A 27128-nucleotide genomic window follows, 5' to 3' on the forward strand; every position below is an offset into this window, starting at 1 on the left:
ACGGGTGCCAAACGACCGAAGCATATTCCAGATACGAACGCACATGTGCGAAATATAAACTCTTCAAGGTTTTGACATTCTTAAACTCCTTACAAGTCCTGATGACAAAACCGAGCATCGAATAAGACTTAGCGATTACGTATTCGACGTGTTTACCAAAGGTCAGTTTTTCATCCATGAGAACTCCTAAGTCTTTCACCAGTTTCAAGCGAGTCACCACAGTATCGTTGATAGAGTAGTTGAATTCAATCTTTGACCTTTTGCGAGTGAAAGACATCACATTGCATTTTCTTACGTTTAAATAAAGCTGGTTGACTTCGCACCACCGTAAGAACCTGTTCAAATCTCTCTGAAGAGCAGTAGCATCAAGTACAGTTTTGATCACTTTGAAGATCTTCAAATCGTCTGCGTACAACAGATGAGTAGAGGAAGAAAAAACTTTCGTGACATCGTTCATGAACAATATGAACAGAAGAGGGCCAAGATGGTTACCTTGACGAACGCCAGACGTCACATTAAAAGTCATAGATGACCACCCAGACAACTTTACGAACTGTGTACGTCCGCTTAGATAAGACGCAATCCACGCCAACAACTCAGAATGAACTCCAAACTTCTTCAATTTGAATAAAAGAATTAAATGCTTAACTCGGTCAAAAGCTTTTTGGAAATCAGTGTAAATGACATCTAGCTGATGTTTAGACTCCATGACTTTAGTCGCATGACTTACAAACTCCACTAAATTCGTCGCTGTAGACCTTCGTTTCATAAAGCCATGCTGAGATTTCGAAATCACGTGATTAAATTTCTCGGTTAAGATTTTAGTTACGACGGCTTCGACAATTTTCCAATAGTTGGCAGAATAGCAACACCTCTGTAATTTTCTACGTCACTCCTAGATCCACTCTTATAAATCGGTGTAATATACGACGATTTCCATCTCGTAGGAAACTTACCAGTTGAGAGTGATGAGTTAAAAATGCGGAGAAGTGGATAAGACAGACTATCAGCGCAGTTCTTCAAAAGAACGGGTGAGATTTTGTCAGGCCCTTCGCCCTTACTGGTGTCAATACCACGTAAATGGCTCACAACATTTTCAATAGTAAAAGAAATCGATCCAACATCAACAAGTTGATCAATGTGGTAAAACTTACGGGACAGGTCTGATTCACTCTCGTTATCAGTAACATAGACACTTTGAAAGAACTCGGCGAATAAACTACAGGATTCAATAGGACTGGAAGATTTTTTATCTCTTTTGCGCATCGTTGAAGGATAGCCTACAGTTTTCTTGTGCGACTTCACAAACGACCAAAACCTTGACGGATCCGATGTCAGCATTTTCTCAGTCTTTGTCAGATACCTGCTAAAAGCCAAATCACGCACAGTGCGAAATTCTTTACTTAACGACAAAAAAACCATCTCTAATCTAGATCTCTCAATGGGGTCAGTCTCAGAATTAAGACGCTTACTAGCTTTGCTAGCTCATTCGATTCGTTGAAGTGATGTGAGTAAAACGTAGTACTACATTTGGTGAAATTTAATTTGTTGTCGACGATCGATTTCATGACCTTCAAGACGTTACTAAAGTTCTGATGAGCAAGACACACCCATGACTTACGACAGCAGAAAAGCTCAAATCAGCTTTACTTGCTCGGAGCCTTTGTGCTTGCTGCAATTTGATAGCGAGAGTGATTTGCAGATTCACCTTGTCAGAGGCAACCACCAATATGTAAAAACGAAAACTGGAATGGACACCGCAGTTTCATTAGCTACATTAGCAAAATGCAAAAAGTTACAATTGAAAGTAGTCTGAATCGGCGCGTGTGAGAATCAACAAATGGAGGGGTGTGGCGTGTGTAAGCGTCGTAGATATATCGAGGCGCTCTATTTTAAATCTCTTCACTTCACGATAAAAAATTACAATCTGCCCGAAAAGCTTAAAAACAGCGGAAAAAGAGGTGAAATTTCGTTAATTTTGAGTAGACTTTCACAAAAGTCGCTTCCGGTCGCTGCAGTGAAACTAATCCAAGGATGTTTTTCCATGGCATGGTACCTATAGACAAACTCACAGAGTAACAAAGGTTGGTAAAATTCATCTATTTCAAAACGTATGAAATTCGTTGCTTCTGGTTCATATAAATTTTTAAATTTAATATCTCGGCCAAATCTTATGTGGCGTGTGATAGCTCGTTGAGCTCATATGGACGCCCAGAATACGAATAATATACTTTGGGGTAGGATTTTTTTTGTTTTTTTAGTGTGAACGGACTTGCGTCACGGCCCTTCACTAACGTACCGCCATGATTTGTATTATTGCATTGGCGAGTATGTTAAATCCTATTTTTCAGGATATTATACCGAACATTAATTCTGTCATAATGTTGGATATGCGTGACGTCATTATTATCTGTCAAAAACCTAAAGGATGAAAGTGACGCAAGTCTTTGTGTCTACTTACAAAATAACTGATATCGCTGAGGAAGACGCATTCTGCGCCTGTATGAAAAAAGTTCTACCAACAAAAAAATTTTGAAAGAAAATTTTACAAAAAGAAATTTGCGTCACAAGTGGCAGATGTTGAGGAAAATATTGCCAGGAAAATGGTTAAAAAATGAATGGTAAATAGGAAGAAATCCGCCACTTGTGACACTCGTTTTGTGTTACATAACACTCGAGCTATAAATGCTCGAAAACATATTTACCGGTAACATGCACTCTTATTACATATGCACCCAATAGGTTGTGTTTGCTATATAATGATACCACCTTCCGTTACATTATGCTTTGAATTGTAAAGTACTTTACCATCACTAGCATAGTACCATCGACCGTAAAGTGATGTAGTACCTAACCTATAGGAACTAAAGTTAGGTTACGTTTGAAAGTACCGTAACGTGTAGATGATCTGTATATATGGGGCATTCCATGGTTGGTTCTTGAAAAATTGAAACAGCTGCCAAAATTAGGAAAACATTTTTTTTTCATTTATTTTTAGTTGATCTCACACGCCGAGTATGATTTAGCATTTTATTTACTAGAAAAACCGGTACTAGAAATTTTTCGCCATGGCGGTTGGTTGGTTGGCAAAGCCGAGCAGGATAAATAATGACGTTCCCTGAAAAATTCCGCAACCGACAACATGTTTTTTTACATTTTGTGTTTGTGAACTATTGAATCAACGCACTTCAAGCCAAAGTGTTTCCGTTGACAGGTACGAAAAGTCGAATGGCGAGCGGTGATGGAAACTTTAGGCTTGGCGCGCAGAGTGCTTATAAGGTAAATGATTGAGGATGTTCAAGAGTTTTGATTTTTTCGAAGGTCTTCCTTCATTTCGAAAAAGTTTTTATGGTCAAGTGGTTGAGTGTTTTTTCGGTTTTTCGGGTTGATTTCTGTTTTATTTTTTAATTTTATTTTGATTTTGTTTAACTTGATTTCGATTGACTCCGTTCTGCTGCCTGCGTCTAAGGGATGTTTCTTCGAAGCAGCCTTCCGAGAATTTTTCCGTATTTCCATCGTAAGGTGTCACGAAATTGATTGAACAAACTTTCAGACACTAGTTCAAGCGGAAAGTTTGAGGCTGTATCGTGTAACGGTTATAGGGGAAACGACTGAAGATGGTTAGCCCACTCTAACCTTTGACCGCCTCTTTTCAATGTTTTGTCATACCCATTCCCTCTCTGTCAACCTTGACTTAAATATACTCCCATGCTTCAGAAGTTGAATAAAAGTGGCAGAAAAAGAGAATTGTTTTTTATTGATCTTTAATAAAATGTCGGCTAACGTATGTCTTCTGCAAACGATTGGTCATTTTTGGTCGCTTTTTATTGACTGGTAGGCCTGTCTCAACCCGCCCGGATTATTGGTTCATAAGATTAGTCGTCCGTCCCGAGTTTCGTGTAGTACATACAGCCCGCTGCCAACCTAGTAGCGCTAAAAAACCCTCGGGGATGGCTAGAAACGAAATGCCCCCTACTAGATTGAATTTTTCGACATTTTGTTGAATTTAATATATACACCACTGTGCGCTTCGTATGAATTTATATGCAAATTCATAAATCACACAAACACACTTCATATGAATTACAATTCAAATTTATATGCACGCATAAATACACTCACACTGTACACTGCATTCGAGCATTGATACACTGGTGCATGCATAACCATCATGAACAGTTAGCGTTAGCAGAGTTCTTGACGCAGTTCCCACTTCCTAAAAAGAAGAAAGCGACCAGCGCCAGGAACGAGGAAACCATATAGGCGAATATTTCAACTTTTCCAAATTGACCAAATTCTAAAATTCATATTTATAATGAATAGGATTCAATACGAGCACTAAAAACGATGCCACTCACTTCTAATTACCTATCATAACCTACGATTGTTATTGCGCACTTTCGATCACCCAAAATCACTTACAGTGAAGGTGTGACGCAAATTCTTTTATTGACTTACAAAAGAACTGATATCGGTGGGGTTGACGCTTGCACTTCGACTCGCAAAAAGAAAAGCGAAAATTTTACCGAAAAAATTCTACAAAAAAAAATTTGCGTCACAAACTGTTTTGACTGTTTTGTATCTGTTGAAATGCAGCTCGAATATTTGAAATTTGAATACGACTGTATTGCTATGGAGCGCTGATGGTGTGTTCTGATGGATGCGACATTCCATTAAGTAAATGTTGGCCACTTGGAAGACAGTATTTCAATTTTAGGCATACGTACCCGTAACACAAATACATATTTTTAAATGCGTGAGTGTGTGGGGACATTTTGGACATTGGGCGAAATATTTTTTTGGGCATAAGGGTGCATCGAAATATTACTTTTCGGGTGGATCAGAATAAAAAAAAATTGACATTAGCGCGACTATTTCAAATTTGAATAAAAGTTGATGAATAGGCTACCTGCAAAATCATGAAATCACTTTTGAATGAAATTTGATGTAAAACTAAACAACATTTACCATTACACATTATCAAAATATCCATTCGTTTTTTTTTTTTAAATTAATTAGGAAAAAAATTTTAAGTGGAAAGTCTGACGTCAGACTAGTGCGATCGTTTATATGTAATACATACACTCATACTATGGTAAAACACCTGTGACGTCATTAGTTGTTCAATTATTTACGTGCCAAAATAAAAAAACCAAAATATTAACAAATACATATCCCAACAAAATCTCTACGAGAAAAGTGTGACGCAGTCTTTGAAATACAATTTCTAAAATGAATGATATCGCTAGAGTTGACGCTTTCAGCTTCGTTTCGCAAAAATTAAATTTTACACCCAATTAGTTCAAACGAGCTGGCTTATTTTTCATCTGCCAAATAATTTTTTAACAAAAAAAAAATTTGAATTTTGAAATTGGTCACTTTTCATACACCAAATTGACTTTTTCCAAACAATCAAAACCTTTCAACTTACTCTGTATGTTTCTATCTATCTATCTATCTATCTATCTATCTATCTATCGATAGGCTATCTCGGAACGTAGTCAGCCAATCTCTATGAAACTTTGCAGGGACCTTAGTCAGGCCATTAGAACTTAAGTTTCATTCATCATTATCCCAGGAAAAATCAGAATTTTGTGTAATTAATTAATTTTCAGAACAATTTCTCTCATATAAAAATGTACAGCCATTTTGTGATGGAAATGTTGTGATGATGTGTTGTAATTTGGTAGCAAAATTTTAAGTTTTTGAATATTACGGTTTACATGGGTGCAAATTAGAAAAATTTGGCTACTTTGGGGTATGTTGGGCAGCTGGAAAAATTTGGTCACTTTCGGTGTATGTTGGGCAGCTGGAAAAATTTGGTCACTTTCGGTGTATGTTGGGCAGCTGGAAAAATATGGTCACTTTTAGGGTATAGGTTGGGCAGCCGTCAAAATTTGTTCACTTTTGGGGTTTATATAACGACCATTTGTATAGTTAGTACATATACCTATATATAGTTAGTATATACCTATATTGACATATACACATGTATTATATAAGCATATTGACGTTTATTAAAATTATGGGTGAGAGTACCTAATGTAATATCGATTTTTTCTTGATCGTGAACAATTCAAATCCACATTCTTCAATTGACGTATAAATATATGTAGGATATAGCTATATTTAGTTAGTATATAGCTATGTATAGTCAGTATATAGCTATATGAACCTATATACAGTTACTATATAGCTATATGAACCTGTATATAGCTATATGGTTCTATATATTGTTAGTACATAGCTATATTGACATATATATAGTTCTTATATCGCTATATGACCTATATATAGTTCTTATATAGCTATATGGATCTATATATAGTTCATATATAGCTATATGAATGTATATATAGTTATTATATAGCTATATGGTTAGTTAATAGCTATATGGACTTTTTTTCCGTGCCAATTTTTTTCATCAACAATTTTTTTAACCAAAATCTTTTTGGACCGCAAGCAGGGTCAAAACCTACTTTCAGACTTAGCTTCTAAAACGATTGATATCCCCGCAAAAACTCTTTCAGAGCAAAGTTGGACGCAGTCTACAGTCTATATGTGTTGATTATATCTAAAATAAGTGATATCGCTAGAGGTGACGCACATCGACGCACATCTACATCGACAGTACGTTGAAAGTTCCACGAGTAATTATACATTGTGATGTTAACGATCAAACGATCTCCATCGTTTTTTATTGTGAAACCAAATTTACAATTAAAACGGAATGTATCAAAATCAAGTCTCTCTCTATCTATTTCTCTCTCCAGACATAAACTAAAAGCTTTCTTTAAGACAACAATGAGCGATAAATAAATCCACACTCAATTCATAGAAGAAAAACATCAAAGTTATTGTTATGCAAGGTGTATATGTGTGCGTGATTTTATTACCAAAACCTAGCTAAATGAACGTAAAATAAATCGCAGATTCTAGACGGTGACATCACTGAAAGAGAATCGACACCGAACTACAAAACTATGACCAGTTCGAAATATATATATTCACACATCAGCTGGGTTAACTCTCCAGTCTGTGTTCATTGCTCGATTCGATATTACATTAAAGTTGATCTCCAATTATTTTTTAGTTAATTAATTTTCGGTTCCGCTCAATAAAATGGGCAATTACAACCGTTGCTGGTTGAAATTGAAAGTGTTGCTGTTATTGAGTGTTTTTCCACTCATCACTTCGTATGACATTTTAGTGCTTGCACCTGCAGTCAGTAAATCACACTTTAATGTAGGAGAGGCTATTTCAATTGGTCTAGCCCAGGCCGGTCATAATGTGACGTTGATTTCACCCTATGATTACAAACCGAAGTATCGGAATATCGAACCAGTTCAACTTACTGGCGCAATTGAGAAGGCTGAAGGTAATTAATTAGACGAAAATTATTTTTTGAAGAACATTCAACGTTGGGGACATAAATAACTCAACGTTCGTTCGTTGTCTATGCTGACTGGTTCAATGGTAAATACACTCGTACGTTTATCAGTTGAGATATTTCGATATAGCGTAACTTTTGAGTGTCATTTACCTATTACGACGGAACAGATTTTAAAACGTAGATATGCGCGAAAAAGAACACGTTTGAAAACAGAGATAAAAAACATGTTGCTGAGCCCACGATTTTTAAGTCCATTACTCAGCAAAATTCAAATGGAAAGAAAAAACATTTTTTGCTTAATAATTCTTGCGCAACACCGGCGCTCGAAAACTAAAACGAAACACGAAGAGAATTGATGTTTATAAACAAGAAAACAGAATGAATCATTGGAGAGAGCTGTGTAAATGCTCTGTATAGAGTAAAGTAGACCAGACAGGAGCAGAGGACGAAAATACATTCAAAGGAGGAACCTTAATCCCGTCTTGCCTGGTTTACTTTACTCTGCCATTGGTTTAGACCGATCGTTTCAGAATGTTCAGGCGTTCTTCCTAAATATTGAATAGGTTTTAAAAGCGTTGAGCTTTGTTTGATCTCATTCTCATGACCATAGGCTATGGTCCACACCGACATAAAATATAATTAAATTAGGCAACACAGGTCTAGTACACAAGTAGTGGTATAAAGTGTGGGAAAGCCCTCCGAGCCTTGAGTACGACCAACGCACTCCAAGAACAGGCCCAAGAACAGACTTTTTAACAGTCAAAAAGCCTCTTATTCTGGTCCCCGCAGTGGTATTATACCAACATAAAAAACTAAATTTCTGACTATACCGCATCGTCACCTTCGACATCATGGAAAAATCGATCAATAATCGATCGATAGTGAAATCATACGCTATCAAATACAATTCGATAGCGAAACCGCAATGGCTAATTGACAAAGTCTAGTGGTATTTCAATTAAGTGGGAGAATATCCGCCATTGCTCAAATATTATTCTGGGCCCATAACCTGTTAGCAGAGCAGGAATTGACTGCGACTAACGGATATCAACTAATATCCGGACTACAAATAAAATTCCGTGTTTCCCTTTCGGGTGTTTATTTGTAAGTGACTTGAGACAACTCTTTTCTTAACTAAGCTTACTCGATCTTACAATTCATTCGGCTCACAACGTTCAATCACAGAACACAACACAGTTATTATCAAGTGAACTCCAACAATTATTCGATGGTCCGCAAATATCAAACTGCGTCGTGTAGGCCCCTTATTCAGAATCATTGTTCTTGTGCCTGTTTTGGAGTGCGTTGGTACGACAAACATATCTGTTGGTCCCAAGACGTTGCAAAAGTAACGACTCAGTCACCGTGAACATTCTTCTTAATTTTCTCCCTAAAGAAATGCACAAAGGAATGGCAAGTCAAGGTATGGACTCAATTAGGAAAATGCCGCTCGTTGTAATGTTACCGTTCATTCTAAATTGGTCGACGGACCATTGCAATTTTACGTTAAACCATCCGAACGTTCGGGCATTGTACGGTCGAAAGTATGATCTGGTCATTGTGGAAATATTCGGTACCGATGTTGTCGTGGGACTAGGTCAACAATTCGATGCCCCTGTCATTGCATTTTCAACATTCGGCACGTCTAGATGGACAAACGATTTGATTGGTAATCCGTCTCCGTTGTCGTATGTTTCGCATCCGATGAGAAACTATCCGGATAAGATGAACGTTTGGGACAGAATATCGAACACATTGATGTATGTGTACGAGTCTCTGGTTTTGGAATTTTTTTCCTATCGTCAGGTGAGTCGGGTTTTATAGATTGTTGTGGTGGCAGTGTCGCATCAGTACCTATACCCTTAGGTTCACAAAAACAAATATTTTTTTCCCTTTTCTCATTCTTGTAGCGAGCAGTCTACGATCATTCATTTCCCGATGCTAAGATAAGCTATGACGAGGCCAGGAAAACTGTGTCGCTGACTTTCGTCAATTCTCATTTCAGCATAGCCAGACCATTGCCCTATGTAACAAAATCAATTTATTTCCGATAAATGAGCAGACTAAATTAAAGAAGCTCGTTGCAGGGCCCTAACACAATTGAAGTCGGTGGAATGCATGTGAACCGAAAAATCAAACCACTGCCTCAAGTAAGGCTCCATGTCTAACAGAAAAGTAATTTTACGAAGAAACAAACCTTTGCGTCTTCTCTAGGATATACAGAGTTTCCTCGACTCAGCTACAGATGGAGCCATCTACTTTTCGCTCGGTTCTTTCCTGCAAAGTTCTCAATTCCCCGTCGAGAAGCGAGACGCATTCATCAACAATTTCGCCAAATTGAAACAAAAAATCGTTTGGAAGTTCGAAGACGACACATTACCAATGCCGAAAAATGTCTACACCGGCAGTTGGTTGCCGCAAAGTGACATACTCGGCCATCCCAATTTGAAGGCATTTATTTCTCACGGCGGTCTTCTCGGCTCAACAGAAGCAATTTATCACGGCGTACCCATTGTCGGCATACCATTCTTCGGCGATCAACATTTGAATATCAAACGAGCATCGCAGGCCGGCTGGGCAATACCGTTGGACTATGACAATATTACGATGGAATCGGTGGAATGGGCGCTGAATGAAATTTTGAACGAGAAACGGTAATTTTGAGTGAATGACGACAGAGAAATGATAGCAAGGTTCTTTTAACATTGTTACCTTTCGAGCCACCGAGTTATCATTTCCCTGGATTATCAATCAAGTTGTCAAAATTTGCAGGTACTTGCAAAACGCGAAAGTCATCTCGGAACGATATCGTGATCAACCGATGACTCCCACCGAAACAATGGTCTATTGGTCAGAGTATGTAATTCGACACAAGGGTGCTCCACATCTGCGGTCGGCTGGTTTGGATCTCAACTACATTCAGTATCACAATTTGGACGCATTTGCGTTAATTGCCGCTTCAGTCGTCATTTTCTGTTATGCTCTTAAATGGGCTTGTCGTAAGTTATGCTGTCGCCGGTCGACAGTGGAAAAGAAGAAGGCGAACAAAAAGAAAAATAATTAAAGGGAAGAGCTGAAAATTGTATGTGGAGTGGACGCCTATGGATGACTATTTAGTTTTTGTAATAAAATGATTTTTTGACAATAAGATACGAATCCTAAATTAACTCTCACCCTATACTAAGAAGATACATGATGCCAGACCTCATCTTTTACGTAAATTTTGTAAATAAAAATGGTAAAGTGAACGAGACTCAAATTTTTGTATAGCGCGACGTAACCCTGCTTCAGACGCAGAATGCGTCAGCGTTACCAATTCTTACTGTTAGTGCGCTTTAGAATTTGAATTTTAAGGGAACGATTGATCAGATATTTAATCAGTGAAGATATACGTCACATTTACCCTTTAAGGTACAACAAGGTGTTTACAATAAGGGGAGTTTCACTAATAGCTGAAGTTGACGTAAACTGATCTCATCATAAGAATACAATTTTGGTGGGTTTCGTTTGTTTCTTTCGTTTTATTTGTTCCACACTTATTTCACCACTGAAAGTAGCGTTTGTCTTTACGTTTCTTCAATTACATACGTACGTGTGAGAGAAACGACACTCTTTACGCTTCTTTTGTTGACAACATGTAGAACGGTGTGGAATAATTCACGCCGTAAGTGTGCCTAAAATTTGAATTTCAAGTGAACGATTCGATGAAAAAGTGAACCGAAAAATACATTTCAACGCTTCCTTCTATGAAAATAACGCTGCGTTAGAAAGTTTTACGAACATTTCATTTTGAATATCGACTGCACTTACGGCGTCAATTCACGCCGTCAGTCCGCTCAATATTTGAAATTTTGCAACGGATCGGGGGCGATTTAACGTTCAGGAAAATTTCATGACTGCCAATGTGAAAAAAAATAAATTCCAAATTCTTTCGTTGACGTGATCCATTGTTTACATTCAATTTGGAATGTATTGATCAAATGATATTGGAAATAATGGACTCATTAATATCCCTTTCATCGATAATATTTTATTTTAACAATAATCACAATCTTTTTAAGAGAGGAGAAAATTCTTTCAAATCGAAAAATGTGAAAGAGGTTGCATTCGATGGAAATCTCAAAATAATTAGAGGAAAAGTTTGAGCTTTCAATTCTTGAATTTCTTCACGCATTTTGGGCCTAGGATGCATAGGAATAAACAATGAAAAGGTAAAAGGTAAAAGTTGAAGTAGATATTACGATGGAAAGTCTTCAGTTTCTTGCATGCTCTGATTATGGTCAGAGGGTCCCGGATCTAGTTCGAAATTAACAATATCGCTTTGCTCAATGGGAATCAAGAAGTCATTGTTTTTCATTAATGGTTCCAGCAAATCTAGTTCGTCCGGTCCAAAGTCATACCAGCCAGATTGAGACTGATCGAGATTGCTTTCTAATTCATTGTTTTGCACCTCGGGCTCGGGCCCGAAGTCGTACCATTCAGACTGATTAAGTACAAATTCTGAATATTCAAGTTTCACTCGCTTTTTTTCTGGTTCCGAATGATCTCGGCTTGGTTCTAGCTCTTTCTTTTCATAGTAGGGAATCGGATTGCTACTCATCCAGCAGAATTATATTTTATGATTTTTGAAAATTGGAAAAGTCAACAAACAAATGAGTGACATTTTAGTTTTTTTTTGGTTGGTATCGTTGGAATTGAGATTTTAAAGTCTGCGTTATGGATTTATTTCTGCGTTTATATGATTATGTTTGAATTTAAGGCGCACTTACGGCGTGAATTAAAACTGTAGAATGCTAATGCTAATGCTAATGCTCAAAACAAACGAGGCATAGGTTTGTTCCAAGTAACTGTAAACACGAACTTTGACAACCCGAACAACGACAATTTCATCCATAGCAACGTCGCTTACGTGATTTACACAGAGATATTATTGAGGTTATGGTTCTGTGAATGAAATTTGACAATTCATATGGCCTTGGAAAAAACCTATTGAAAACGTGTTTTGGTCCTAGTTTTCATTGACAGATGCAGCAGTCGCGATTTTGAATAGAAAACGTTCTAATAACTTCATTTGACAGTTTCGAAAATTTCGTCATGAAAAATAGGACCAAAACACGTTTTCAATGCCTCGTTTGTTTTGAGCATAACCAATTGCAAACTTAAATTGAGTTGAGTTTATTTAAAAATTGGGAATTATTAGGTTGACCCTCCATATACTTTGTCGGCGGTAGGAGGTAGGATGATCTCGGGTAACGGTTGTTCAAAAATGCATTCCTGCCACAGAACAAAATAATTCTCTCTCGAAGTTGTGCTACAAGGGACGCTCCGAAAGTTTCTGGACTCGGATATTTCTGATGAAGTTAATCTTTCGAAACGATTTTGTTCTTAAACTAGAGGATTTTCTAATATAAATCACATCGCAGTAACCTAAATAAGTTGTAAGCCCACCCAACGAAGGACCTCCGGATTAAACACTGCATTTTCAACATTTTTCACCACTTTTAGTAGATTTCACAAATGTTTTGAATGACAAAAAATGAAATTGAATCGATGGAACAGCGTTCAAGAGATGTCCATAAAAAATTGTAATTAAATCGCTCAATTATGTCCAGAAAAAAAAATAGAAATTTTAAATTCATGTAAAACATAACCTCAATGGTGGCTCTAAGAAATAAGTTCTTATTTTCACAAATTTCAGGGCGAAACTCAACTTATTTGTCAGGAAAATTAAAGCCTAGGGTTAAGTCATGGTTCGATTTTTTTCATGAGACATAGTTTTGTGGGTTAGATGTGTGGGACACATGAAGTTCACATAAGGGAAACGCTAAGTTCGGAAGACTGAACTTGAGATCGCATTAGTGACGATATGATCATTTTTTTTCCTAAAATGATTAGTTTGGTTAAATGTATCCTTCCAAGATTGATCATCTTCAAAATTTCACGTTTATAGAAAAATGACTTCTTACAGATATAAGTGAATGTCTTGAAAGACCACATTTTGCGGCAACGACCCTCACCCTGAAAATGTTTTTGATGGTTTTTTGGTCATTAGATTGCTGAGTTATTAGTTAAGAAAAAACTGTGTGAAGATGAAAAAATCTGTTTGAGGTGGCTATAGGGGAGCAAAATCCCCATCAGCAGAGTTTTTTGTTTTATCATAGGAGTATTGCATTGTCATCGGAATGGACCCAACTTTGAGTATTACTTACAAAAATATTGAAAAATAAAATTAATTTGAACGAAATTATTTCCGAAATATGCAACAGTTAAACCGCGGAAGAATTTATTTCAAACAAATGCCGACATCATTTTTTCAAAATATTCTCCGATCTTGAATTTTCAAAAGTCAATTTACCTTTAAATTTTAAGAATATTTTAACTTCTGAATGAAAGTTAGTTCAGAAATATCCGAGTCCAGAAACTTTCGGAGCGTCCCTCGTATTTCATTTTAGAGACTGCATTGTAGTCACAAAGATGCTTAAAGAGAGCGCAGAGGTCGTTCCGCATCTATTTAATCAATATTACAGCCACAATCCTCTTTCATAGTTTCACCTCCATTGACGGCGACCAGAATTATCGCCCAGGGAATTATCGCCCAGACAGATTTTTTCAAAAATTAATTGGTATTATCACCCGGGGAATTATCGCCCAGGAACTATCACCCAGCTCGATGGGAATTATCACCCGGGGAATTTTCGCCCAGGAATTATCACCCAGCTCGATAGGAATTATCACCCAGGGAACTATCACCCAGGAATTATCACCCAGACTAAGTGGGAACTTTCACCCGGGGAATTATCGTCCAGGAATTATCACCCAGCTATCTGGTAATTATTCCCCAGCTAGTTAAAGCTGAGGAATTACGGCCCAGTAAATTTAGAATTATCACCCAGCTATTTGAAATTGAGGAATTATCGCCCAGTGAATTTGGAATTATCACCCAGCTATCTGAGATTGAGGAATTATCGCCAAGTGAACTTGGAATTATCACCCAGATAACTGAAATTGAGGAATTATCGCCCAGAAATTTGTGTTCAAAGTATTACCGAGTCAGCAGTAACTTTTCAACTATGTTAAAAGATTTATCACATTTTCGATATACACATCTTTTACTCCTATTAATTTGGTAAAACATTATCTATAGTAGAGAAAGATAACTTCCTCAGTGTGTAAACTTTAATGCGAATTTACGTCTGATCTAATCAATTGTGCACCTTCTTGTGTTAATCTCATTCGACCTAATCGACTGTGCATCGTCTTAGGGGAATACACATTTGATTCAATCGATTCACCTAAGACGATGCACAATCGATTGAATGAAACATTTAGGTTAACTAATTGTGCATCAACATAGAGTCATCTACAATTAGTCTAGCAAATTGTGCATCATCTTAGAGGCATCTACAATTAGTCTAGCAAATTGTGCACCATCTTAAACGGATGCACATTTAGTCTAACTAATTGTGCATCAACTTAGAGGCATCTACAATTAGTCTAGCAAATTGTGTATCATCTTAAACGGATGCACATTTAGTCTAACTAATTGTGCATCTACTTAGAGGCATCTACAATCAATCTTAGCAAATTGTGCATCATCTTAAACGGATGCACATTTAGTCTAACTAATTGTGCATCAACTTAGAGGCATCTACAAGCACTGCAGTTTACATGTTAGGGAATTCATCCTTTTACGAAATGCAACGAAAAGGAGCGTAGTTCGTCCCTACAGAATTCATCTTTTTACGATACTTCTAAGTTGATGCACAATTAGTTAGACTAATTGTAGATGCTTCTAAGTTGATGCACAATTAGTTAGACTAAATGTGCATCCATTTAAGATGATGCACAATTTGCTGGACTAATTGTAGATGCCTCTAAGTTGATGCACAATTAGTTAGACTAATTGTAGATGCTTCTAAGTTGATGCACAATTAGTTGAACTTAATGTGCATCCATTTAAGATGATGCACAATTTGCTAGACTAATTGTAGGTGCTTCTAAGTTGATGCACAATTAGTTAACCTAAATGTTTCATTTAATCGATTGTGCATCGTCTTAGGTGAATCGATTGAATCAAATGTGCATTCCCCTAAGACGATGCACAATCGATTAGGTCGAATGAGATTAACACAAGAAGGTGCACAATTGATTAGATCAGACGTAAATTCGCATTAAAGTTTACACACTGAGGAAGTTATCTTTCTCTACTATAGATAATGTTTTACCAAATTAATAGGAGTAAAAGATGTGTATTGTGTATATCGAAAATGTGATAAATCTTTTAACATAGTTGAAAAGTTACTGCTGACTCGGTAATACTTTGAACACAAATTTCTGGGCGATAATTCCTCAATCTCAGATAGCTGGGTGATAATTCCAAATTCACTGGGCAATAATTCCCCAATTTCAAATAGCTGGGTGATAATTCTAAATTTACTGGGCCGTAATTCCTCAGCTTTAACTAGCTGGGGAATAATTACCAGATAGCTGGGTGATAATTCCTGGGCGATAATTCCCCGGATGAAAGTTCCCAGTTAGTCTGGGTGATAATTCCTGGGTGATAGTTCCTTGGGTGATAATTCCTATCGAGCTGGGTGATAATTCCTGGGCGAAAATTCCCCGGGTGATAATTCCCATCGAGCTGGGTGATAGTTCCTGGGCGATAATTCCCCGGGTGATAATACCAATTAATTTTTGAAAAAATCTGTCTGGGCGATAATTCCCTGGGCGATAATACCCGTCACCCCATTGACAAATACTAAAACATTTCGGCAGACACCGCTGGAAACATCGACTATTGATTAACATACGGCTGGCTATATTCATCTGTTATCGATAACGACGACAAAAATAATGACAACCTTTGCGTAACGTAGTCCTTTATATACAGTAAAATGCGTGTTAAAAAATTGAAGTACAAGATTTGAAATCAACAGATTAAAAATGCTTTGATCGATGGAAGTAATAGACCCGATTTATAATACTGGTCATATGCTTGCCATCTGAAACATGTTAACATTTTCATTCTAAAACTTTTAACGCTTCACAACAAGCTTATCTAAATAGGCGTTCGAGAATATGCGGTGAGGATCGTACCTATCAAGTGTCGACACAGCCAAATTCCACTCATCAACGCCAAATTTGGACTGTACCAAACCTCCGACTATTTCAGAATCAGTCCACGGTCCGTTTTTCGAGTAACCATAGCCTTTAGACCATTCAACTCTGACTACCGCATCGTCACCTTCGACGACATCATGGAAAAATCGTTCAATTTTTTGAAAAGCTCCGGCCTGATGAGGTGCCTTATCGAATGAAAGAACTGCGATCCAGAGTGCAGTATCCAAATCCGGTCGATCTTTTACTGGAAAAACTGGAGACAATAATGGCGCTTCACCATCTGGTACAACTGTGTAGTGATGATCGAGAGCCGTCGCTCTAATTTCGATGACTCCATTTATCGGGTAAACGCCCCGTGCGGAATATTCACGTAGGAGTTGCTTGTAGAATGCCGTTGCCTGGCTCACGACACTTTGAACATTTGCTTGTTTCGTGATTACGACAACACCAGATGCGGTTTGTCGAAGTGTCGACGATTTTACGTACAACAACAGATTCTTCGACGGTCCCCAAATATCAAACGACAAAAATGCCAGATTTCCCACTGTCGACACAAGACTCTGTGCCGGTCCCAAAATGGGATTAATCAAACCCAGTCCATTCGTTACATTACCCACGACCATCGACAGAAATTCAGGGAAAATATTCGTCAACACGTAATTGTATGGACTACTAACTCGCCTCGCTAACAGATTGGCTGGTCTATTCGTGCATACACTCCACTTTTTCAGCCATGGCGTGTTCGAGAATGGAAATTGAATCGTTTCGATTCGTCCCGTTTCGTCAAGGAAACGCGAAAATGTTCTCGAATTCGCGTGAACATTTGCAGGATCAGCGAACAGTTCGTCACTCAGAATATCGGCACGACTTTCACAACGTAAATTGTAATTGGGTCCAACTATCAGAACCACTTCGGTGATAATTGTGCGGCCTAAGTTGACAAGGAAAGCTTTGGTGTCTGCTTCAGATCGTTTGAACGTCTTCAAAACATATGATTTTGTCGTTGCATCCCAGACAACGGCCGTTAGAGAAATTACCAGATTCGAGATTGATCCGTAAGAAAATCCAGGTACCGCCTCTTCTCCGACCGCTAAAACCGATGTACCATGACCACCGATGGCTAAGACGCCACCAATGGTAATGTCACCTATTGATGGTGAAGCAGCCACTCCTAGCCCATTGGCTTCTAAGAAGGTTAACAAATTGTGTATGGTCACTCCACAGCCAACTCTTACGGCTGAAGTGTTTGGATACGGCGACGGAGTCAGTTGCATCGCGGTCAATTTTTTCGTAGTATCGACAAGTACGACATTTTTAGCGACTTTATTCATTGCCGTTACAGTCATCGGAGGCCAATTGTGCATCTGGCCACTGGCTCGCACTGTGTAGTTGTTCAAGAATGCCCAATTGGCTAGTAATTGCACGTCTTTCCCATTCGATGGTGTGGCGAACCATAGATTTGGCACGGACAATTCATTCGACCAATTTTCATAGTCGCCGTTTCGCAACGGAATGTGAGACGGGAAATTCGGTGGTGGAGGTAGACCAGCTGTAACGTTGACATGCTAAGGTAATGTAGCAGTGGGAATGGTAAAATTTTCAAAAAATCACCTAAAGTATCACGGGCAAGCCAAACCGTCGTACAAAGAAAAGGTAGAGCCAATTGAAGCGCAAACAACATTGGAAGAAATCAGATTGCTTTTATCACAGTAACGTTGCGAATAAAAAGAAATTAATTCTATTCGCTGTGTTTCAGTATGATCAGTCTCAAAATGGAAATGTTTGGACAAATGTTTCGATTCAATGAAAAACAATACTTCGCTTTGTATTTACTCTAATGAGTACGTCAGAAAAATGAATTTTAAATACTGCCTTGAAAGGCAGCGCACTTGGAATTATAGCTACGTTTAGGGTGCAGTGATTTTTGGAAAATTCTTTATTTTATGTTAGTTTGCGCATGCTGATTTCGAAAAAGTAAGCCAGCTGCTGTAAAACCAAAGCACCTAGCAGGGTAATAGAGGTTTTTACACGTCAAATAGAGTAGTTTTTTGATACCAATAATACCATTAGCAGCCTTAATGGTAATTTTGCAATGACATTATGAAAAAAAAGGTATGGAAATGTTCGCATACTTCGATTAAAGTACTACTTTATTTTTTTCTATTACCCTGCTAGGTGCTTTGGTAAAACACATTTTTTTGGTCAAATCTTTCCTATGCATTTGAGTTCAGGTTCACATTTAGACTTCTCTAATTTCATTGGATGGAGCAAAATCAATAAATTTACCAAAGGTACCGAAAGGCGAACTCATCGCGGGCGTAACGATAGTACTCGATGAATGTTGCTTTCAATTCAATTCGCCGATTTAGATGAAATGAATTTCCAACTGCCATTCTGCGTGCAATTTGTTGACGACAAAGTTAATGAAATAAAGGCAGCGTTCAACCATTGCACTGGACCAAGCACAAGCACAGAATTTTAAACCAGGGCCTCATCGTTACAGTAGTCAACATTTCTCATATGAAAGCACTGTCAGCTTCGGTGCTAGACAGTGCGTTGCTCATATCAAAGTATATAAACACTGAAGGTAATGCAGACCCTCAACGGATCACAGAAATTACGGATCCAAACTTTCAGGTGAATTCATTTTCGTATGTTGTCTAACTTAGACTTGTGCAACATGACGGCCCTAAATACTTCCAATTCACCACTAAATACAACTTGACGAAAACGAATTTTATATGTGTGCAACATAACGCCGCTGAATCGTTCCAAATTCACCACTAGATGCTACTTGACGCAAACGAATTCAATACGTGTGTAACATGATGGAGCTAAAATTCACCTGAAAGTTTGGATCCGTGTGTAACTGCGGATTTGCATTACCTTCAGTGTTTATATACTTTGGCTCATATATATTGAGTTTGTTAAGTTGGTACGATGTTATATATGAGAAGAGGGGCCGTTTTTCGTTAAAAAATCTTTTTTAGTGCTTGGTTCAGTGCTATGGTTCAACAGTACAAACGAACTCACCCAATTCACGCCGTAAGTGCCAAGGTAACTATAGTGTGGAGGTAACGCTATATATAACAGAATCAGATGTGCTGTGGCACGAAAGTTCGATACAAACGCGATCTCATCCCTTCGTTAAAAGCAAAAAATGCAATAGAAAGTCTGGCCATCTGTTGTGAGACACGGTGGCGTTGAATGAATTTTGAATAAACATGTCCACTCCACGTCCATCTCGGTTCTTTCCATAGCTGGGTAGGGGAGGCGTGTACTATATAACGGCACATGTTGCAGGCGCAACCACTGTGCCGTTTAACTCCATAACTCCATGGTCTCATGTATCGATAATCTGAAGTAGATACATCATAGTGGGAACTGAGAACACCACTGAATGTCATTAAATCAACGATGATTTCGATGGTCAATTTTTTTCCTAGTCAACATTTATTTCCTTAATCGTGTACAATCGCCTGATAACCGTCTCTTTATTCAAATGTGGTTGTAAGGGTCATGTCTTCACAAGTATCGATGATTTGCGCGTCTCCCAAATTGCTGAATAGAATGCCCGATGTTTTCTCGAAATCAGGAAGATCCGGGAGATTCGGCAGATCAACGCCTGATCGGAACTTTGTCGTTGAATTGATTTTCCTCGCCTTTCCTATTTTTCTGGAAGATCCATAGTTACGGAAAATTGTGTTTTCAGATGATATTAGTCTGAAAATTGATTTTTTTTTCGCAATGATTTCAATAAATTTGGATTGATTGACAGACTACTGTTGTACTGTACCCTTTTACGAATGGTAACACGTCCGGCCAAAATTGCATGATTGCGTTAATGATGAGACCTGAGAAAAACTGAAATGGAACCCATGCATATGACACGAGTGCACGAAACAATCCAACTTTTTGGAAGTCTACGGGGACATCAGAGGTCGAAGCCATTATCAACTAAATTCTGTGAGAAAAGAAAAAAGATTTTTTTTTATCAACTTTGCTTTTATCAATCTATTCACGCAAACAGAAACAAATACAGAAGTAACAAGAAGGTCATCGAAAGTACATTTATTTACAACCTTCCACCCAGATAACAATATAAGGCTTGATTTCCACTTACAAAAAAAACCACTCCGTTTTGCCAAACCGCACCTCTTTTCTTTAATGTCCGGAGCGAACCCCCAAAAAAAGAATGAAGAAAATATTTTGAGACGCTGCAACTATGTTAAGGCGAGAATGCGACTCTCGCCAAAATGTCCAACATAGCAACCAAATTATTTTTAAAATATTCTCACTTCAAATACAAATAATGATAATAAATAATGATAATGAGCTATCACCCTTGTTGATAACATGGCGGAATTCATACAAAAATTCAACAACTGCAACGCACTTCAGATGATGCGGTGAATTTTTTTGTATGTAAAATCATCAGATGTGGTGTGAAAAATGGCATTCTCCAAACAATCAAAATCTTTCAACTGTTTCTGTCTATCTATCTATCGATGGTCGAACTCGGAAAATCCGCAGCCAATCTTCATGAAACCTTGCATGAACCTTAGTCAGGCCATTAATAGTTTTCGGAATAATTTCTCTCATATAGAAATTGCACAGCCATTTTGTGATGACAGTGTAGTGATGATTGTTGTGAAGTTGGTTGTAATTTGGTAGTTTAAAAATTCAAAGTTTTTGAATATTATGGTTTACATGGTTGGCAATTAGAAAAATTTGGTCACTTTCGGTGTATGTTGGATAAATTTGGTCACTTTCGGGATAGCTGATTTTCATAACACAACCAGATCTACATTTTTCTCCATTTGACCAAAAATGAGCCATTAGTGGACCTGCATAGGCAAAAAATCGTGCATCTTTGAAAATCGTTATAACGATGATTGTAGGTTGTTCCGTATCGATTCCTGATTCTAAATTGATGTGGGGCCAAGACGGCAGCTCAATGGTTCTCTGGTGAGCGGCCGTTATGTCCCTTTTTTTTCTATGATTTTTCATTCGTAAGCGAGAAGAGATATCAATCCACTTCCAAAGGATAAGTTATAAAGAAAAGTCTTTTTTTTTGGTGAAATTTATTTTTTGACATTTGAATCCAAAATGGCGAAAAAAATTGGTCAAAGTCGAAAATTATTTTTTTCTCAAAGGAAAATCTCTGAAACTGATAGAAAGACAGTAAATTCGTAAAAATTTTCTTCAAAAGGTTTATAGAGAATTTAAAGAGCTACGTTTTCGTTTTTTATTTATTGAAATCGGGCAGCTCGTTCCGGAGCTATGTCCGTAACAATGAAGTCACCACATGCTCTTCATGTAAAAATACATCGAAATTATTATTTCTTTAGAGTAAATAATCACACGTATTTCCATGACAATCGACCTAAAGTTGTATTTTCTGTAAATTTTAGTAACTCAAGGCGTAACCGAGTTTCATATTTTCACGGAAACATGCTCCCTGTTCTAGAATTTAAGGATTTTGAAGGATCTCTGGGTTTTTTTTGGATTCTCTTCAGGATTTATTGAACTGTTGAGGTGGTAGTGGGTCAGTTCCTAAAATTATGTCACTGCACATGCACAATATGTTCCCAGCTCTAGAACGTAAGTATTATCAAGGATATCTGAGATTTTATTGGGTTCCCTTCTGGACTTTTGGGATTGTTGAGGTTATATTATGTTAGTTCCTAAAATTCTACCACTTTACATGGTATACCATGCTATCAGTTCTAGAATTTGAGTAATTTGAAGGATTTTTCAAGTTTTTCTGGTTTTCTTCTGGACTTTTTGGATTATAGAGCTGGTAAGATCCTAAAATTTAACCATTATGGTACATCATCTGGATATTCAGGATTATTGAGAGTCATCTTAACAATCCCGTAGGTTCAAACGATATCCTAAGAAACCTCAAAACTCTAGAACTGGGAAGATGGTAGACCATGTTGGATGGAGGAATTTTGAGAACCAAAATACTACCATCTCATTAACACGGCGACAATTTGTCTATAGGTGATGCAATAATGGATGAACCAATAAAATATGTATTTACAAAGAACATTATCTTCGAACATTTTTTATCAGTCATTGATATTAGCATGAAAGATAGGCACAATTTAGAGCTCGTCAATGAATGCGTTCTTACCGATATTTTTACGTTATATGAATGGATATGACATCATAATCATCCGACCATTAATGCTTTGTGGTTTTGATTGAAAATCTTTCTTTTGTTGTTTTATATAAAATTTCAATGAGTGGACAGGGCGAATAACCATTTGTACAAAAAAAAAGTTATTTACATGCGTCGAAAACCGTACTTTTCATATTTCAAGCACTACTTTCGACGCCGTCAGCTGAGGTCAGGCTGAGAATCAATTTTTTTTAACAGGTCAGCTACTAGTCAACGATTCTCGTTTTTAATCGGATGAATGAAACATTTTTTAAATTGACATTTTTGGGAAGCGCGGTACAGGTTTACGTTTAGTGAACATTCTAGAACTAGAGACGCTGTTTCAGGATCGTCTGATACCCTTGATACAGTATGGTCACAAAACGTGAACCATGGGAAATGGAAAAGCTATTGTTTTGTTCGTTGGATGATTTCAGTCTCTCTCTTGTTAGACTTATAGCCTCGCGCTGTGGGTAAGCCTTAGTGTTGTATATAGTCCGTTGTCAAATCGCAACGTAAAAAATGCCGTATGCTCTGTATCAAGGGCAATAAACGATTCAAAATTTTTTTTGTAGATCCGATCAACGCAAAATTGCTCGTGTGTTTTCGGCCTTACACGCATGCGCGTATTAATGGTAAAACGGTATAAACGATTTTACAAAAACGTTACAAGGATATTTGTTTGTATCACTAGACCGAACTGAAGCAAATTGCATCACTTTTATGGTTGTCCTGGAGTGTAATTAAATGAGGGGACAAATCCACGTCGTATAAATTTATATGTCAGAGAGAGCTTTTTTCTCCTTTGTTACGATCTGTCAGTTTTTCTATTTTGCGATTTAGTATGGAAATGAAAACTAAAATTGAGATATAATTTCTGTTTTAAGTGGTTTTCCATATTTTTATGGACCAAAATATTTTAAAATGTGTTTGGAATCGATTGGCATTAACAGATTGTCTGAAAATATTTTTTTCTATTTTATTATTTTGTTAATGTTAATCGATTCCAAACACACTTTAAAACATTTTGGTCCAAAAAAATATGAAAAACCACTTAAAACAGCAAAGATATCTCAGTTTTAGTTTTCATTTCCATACTAAATCGCAAAATAGAAAAACTGACAGATCGTAACAAAGGAGAAAAAAGCTCTCTCTGACATATAAATTTATACGACTAATGGCGTGGATTGATCATTTTATCATAATTTACGCGCTCTATCTAACTCTTTTGCATACATTCGCGTCTTTCAAGGTGAATGTTACTGCAATGAACTTGAATTAAACGGTTCTTATCAAATTAAATACACATATAGCGGTAGAGTATCTCCCAACTTCTTAAGGAGAAAATTCTTCTAGAAACCTTGTAAAAGGTAATAGATCCTATCACTTCCTGTTGCATTTCGTATGAGGAATATCTCACTTTTTACAAGAAAAGTTTTATTGGAACGTCTTGGACATTCACTTTGTTCGGGCTACAACTGTAAAATTTCCAAAAAGAAAAATCAATCGTCCAAGACATGTAATTTTTGAGTTCATTTTCCCCTCATGGGATTTTCATGTTTTTTGTGATTTGGTTTTCGGCTAAACACACAAAACATACTGCGTATTCATATTAGTCACTTAAACCAAACGATAATCAAATAATTGGGCTTATCAATTTCACTTACCTGAAAATCACTTTTCACAAAATGTCGAAATACAAAAAAAAAAAATCTCACGAACCGCAAGTGGTTTAAGTTTAAAACTCAAAGTTTTTCTTCTTAATTTATATTTTACTATTAATTTTGGACATGCAATTTCGTAAGATCCTAAAATTTAACCATTATGGTACATCATCTGGATATTCAGGATTATTGAGAGTCATCTTAACAATCCCGTAGGTTCAAACGATATCCTAAGAAACCTCAAAACTCTAGAACTGGGAAGATGGTAGACCATGTTGGATGGAGGAATTTTGAGAACCAAAATACTACCATCTCATTAACACGGCGACAATTTGTCTATAGGTGATGCAATAATGGATGAACCAATAAAATATGTATTTACAAAGAACATTATCTTCGAACATTTTTTATCAGTCATTGATATTAGCATGAAAGATAGGCACAATTTAGAGCTCGTCAATGAATGCGTTCTTACCGATATTTTTACGTTATATGAATGGATATGACATCATAATCATCCGACCATTAATGCTTTGTGGTTTTGATTGAAAATCTTTCTTTTGTTGTTTTATATAAAATTTCAATGAGTGGACAGGGCGAATAACCATTTGTACAAAAAAAAAGTTATTTACATGCGTCGAAAACCGTACTTTTCATATTTCAAGCACTACTTTCGACGCCGTCAGCTGAGGTCAGGCTGAGAATCAATTTTTTTTAACAGGTCAGCTACTAGTCAACGATTCTCGTTTTTAATCGGATGAATGAAACATTTTTTAAATTGACATTTTTGGGAAGCGCGGTACAGGTTTACGTTTAGTGAACATTCTAGAACTAGAGACGCTGTTTCAGGATCGTCTGATACCCTTGATACAGTATGGTCACAAAACGTGAACCATGGGAAATGGAAAAGCTATTGTTTTGTTCGTTGGATGATTTCAGTCTCTCTCTTGTTAGACTTATAGCCTCGCGCTGTGGGTAAGCCTTAGTGTTGTATATAGTCCGTTGTCAAATCGCAACGTAAAAAATGCCGTATGCTCTGTATCAAGGGCAATAAACGATTCAAAATTTTTTTTGTAGATCCGATCAACGCAAAATTGCTCGTGTGTTTTCGGCCTTACACGCATGCGCGTATTAATGGTAAAACGGTATAAACGATTTTACAAAAACGTTACAAGGATATTTGTTTGTATCACTAGACCGAACTGAAGCAAATTGCATCACTTTTATGGTTGTCCTGGAGTGTAATTAAATGAGGGGACAAATCCACGTCGTATAAATTTATATGTCAGAGAGAGCTTTTTTCTCCTTTGTTACGATCTGTCAGTTTTTCTATTTTGCGATTTAGTATGGAAATGAAAACTAAAATTGAGATATAATTTCTGTTTTAAGTGGTTTTCCATATTTTTATGGACCAAAATATTTTAAAATGTGTTTGGAATCGATTGGCATTAACAGATTGTCTGAAAATATTTTTTTCTATTTTATTATTTTGTTAATGTTAATCGATTCCAAACACACTTTAAAACATTTTGGTCCAAAAAAATATGAAAAACCACTTAAAACAGCAAAGATATCTCAGTTTTAGTTTTCATTTCCATACTAAATCGCAAAATAGAAAAACTGACAGATCGTAACAAAGGAGAAAAAAGCTCTCTCTGACATATAAATTTATACGACTAATGGCGTGGATTGATCATTTTATCATAATTTACGCGCTCTATCTAACTCTTTTGCATACATTCGCGTCTTTCAAGGTGAATGTTACTGCAATGAACTTGAATTAAACGGTTCTTATCAAATTAAATACACATATAGCGGTAGAGTATCTCCCAACTTCTTAAGGAGAAAATTCTTCTAGAAACCTTGTAAAAGGTAATAGATCCTATCACTTCCTGTTGCATTTCGTATGAGGAATATCTCACTTTTTACAAGAAAAGTTTTATTGGAACGTCTTGGACATTCACTTTGTTCGGGCTACAACTGTAAAATTTCCAAAAAGAAAAATCAATCGTCCAAGACATGTAATTTTTGAGTTCATTTTCCCCTCATGGGATTTTCATGTTTTTTGTGATTTGGTTTTCGGCTAAACACACAAAACATACTGCGTATTCATATTAGTCACTTAAACCAAACGATAATCAAATAATTGGGCTTATCAATTTCACTTACCTGAAAATCACTTTTCACAAAATGTCGAAATACAAAAAAAAAAAATCTCACGAACCGCAAGTGGTTTAAGTTTAAAACTCAAAGTTTTTCTTCTTAATTTATATTTTACTATTAATTTTGGACATGCAATTTCGAACAAATGCTATACTTGTAACATCACCCGTAGGTGTAAACGATATGATGAAGAGGTCGAGAACTATAGACTCTTACCGCTGACATTCGCTCAATTTACTTACAATAATTAAAGACAGGGGACAGTGCAAATGATAAGTGATAAGATTTGCGAACATATTCATCACTCATCAGTATCGATTAGAGAGCGTGGATTGTGTAGATGTATGCACCAACACAAGTCATGATTTTACTGGACTGAGCAAATCGACACCAGGGAAATACTAAATATATGATTAGTTGACAATTCGACAGATGTGTGTGACCAACGCACTATAAACAGGCACCAGAACGGATAATCGGAACTAGTTGTTTGTCTGGCTGCAATGCTTGAAGTTAGCTGCGATTTGCGTACTTGAGTAAAACTTTTTTTTTTAATTTTATGCAGATCAGTATTGCTCAAAACAAACGAGGCATTGAAAACGTGTTTTGGTCCTAGTTT

General features: G+C 37.0%; 2 protein-coding genes and 1 long non-coding RNA gene across 6 annotated transcripts in view; 1 reads left to right on the forward strand and 2 right to left on the reverse strand.

Moving 5' to 3' along the window:
• LOC119077492 (UDP-glucosyltransferase 2-like) overlaps window positions 1–10535 on the forward strand; it is a 63758-nt gene extending 53223 nt beyond the window's left edge. Inside the window, exons 1-6 of one of the 2 annotated variants that reach the window (XM_037184715.1) lie at window positions 6969–7378; window positions 8790–9199; window positions 9304–9420; window positions 9481–9543; window positions 9608–10047; window positions 10166–10525. In XM_037184715.1, coding sequence (XP_037040610.1) covers window positions 7123–7378; window positions 8790–9199; window positions 9304–9420; window positions 9481–9543; window positions 9608–10047; window positions 10166–10457 — 1578 coding nt within the window. In that variant the 5' untranslated portion in view covers window positions 6969–7122 and the 3' untranslated portion in view covers window positions 10458–10525. Of the gene's footprint in view, window positions 1–6968; window positions 7379–8789; window positions 9200–9303; window positions 9421–9480; window positions 9544–9607; window positions 10048–10165 lie in introns of those variants that run through there. The other variant, XM_037184714.1, reaches the window with a different exon arrangement.
• On the reverse strand, window positions 8092–18258 carry LOC119077489. 2 transcript variants are annotated; one of them, XM_037184704.1, is made up of 4 exons: window positions 18125–18258; window positions 16618–18062; window positions 15661–15671; window positions 8092–8213 (listed from the first exon to the last, which is right to left on the reverse strand). In XM_037184704.1, the coding sequence occupies exons 1-4, from the start codon at window positions 18192–18194 to the stop codon at window positions 8165–8167; spliced, it is 1575 nt and encodes a 524-aa protein (XP_037040599.1). In that variant the 5' UTR covers window positions 18195–18258; the 3' UTR covers window positions 8092–8164. The 2 variants fall into 2 exon arrangements, with proteins under 2 accessions (XP_037040599.1, XP_037040598.1); XM_037184703.1 differs by lacking the exons at window positions 8092–8213; window positions 15661–15671 and having other exon boundaries at window positions 16362–18062.
• Window positions 18259–19942: 1684 nt separating this feature from the next.
• Window positions 19943–24477, reverse strand: LOC119077519. Of its 2 annotated transcripts, none has more exons than XR_005087816.1 (3): window positions 24350–24477; window positions 20310–20477; window positions 19943–20236 (listed from the first exon to the last, which is right to left on the reverse strand). It is a non-coding gene; the product is annotated as an uncharacterized LOC119077519 (long non-coding RNA). The 2 variants fall into 2 exon arrangements; XR_005087817.1 differs by lacking the exon at window positions 24350–24477 and adding an exon at window positions 20637–20753.
• Between the last annotated feature and the right edge of the window lie 2651 nt (window positions 24478–27128).

This window comes from Bradysia coprophila, unplaced genomic scaffold, assembly GCF_014529535.1.
Source record: "Bradysia coprophila strain Holo2 unplaced genomic scaffold, BU_Bcop_v1 contig_235, whole genome shotgun sequence".
NCBI lineage: Eukaryota > Metazoa > Arthropoda > Insecta > Diptera > Sciaridae > Bradysia > Bradysia coprophila.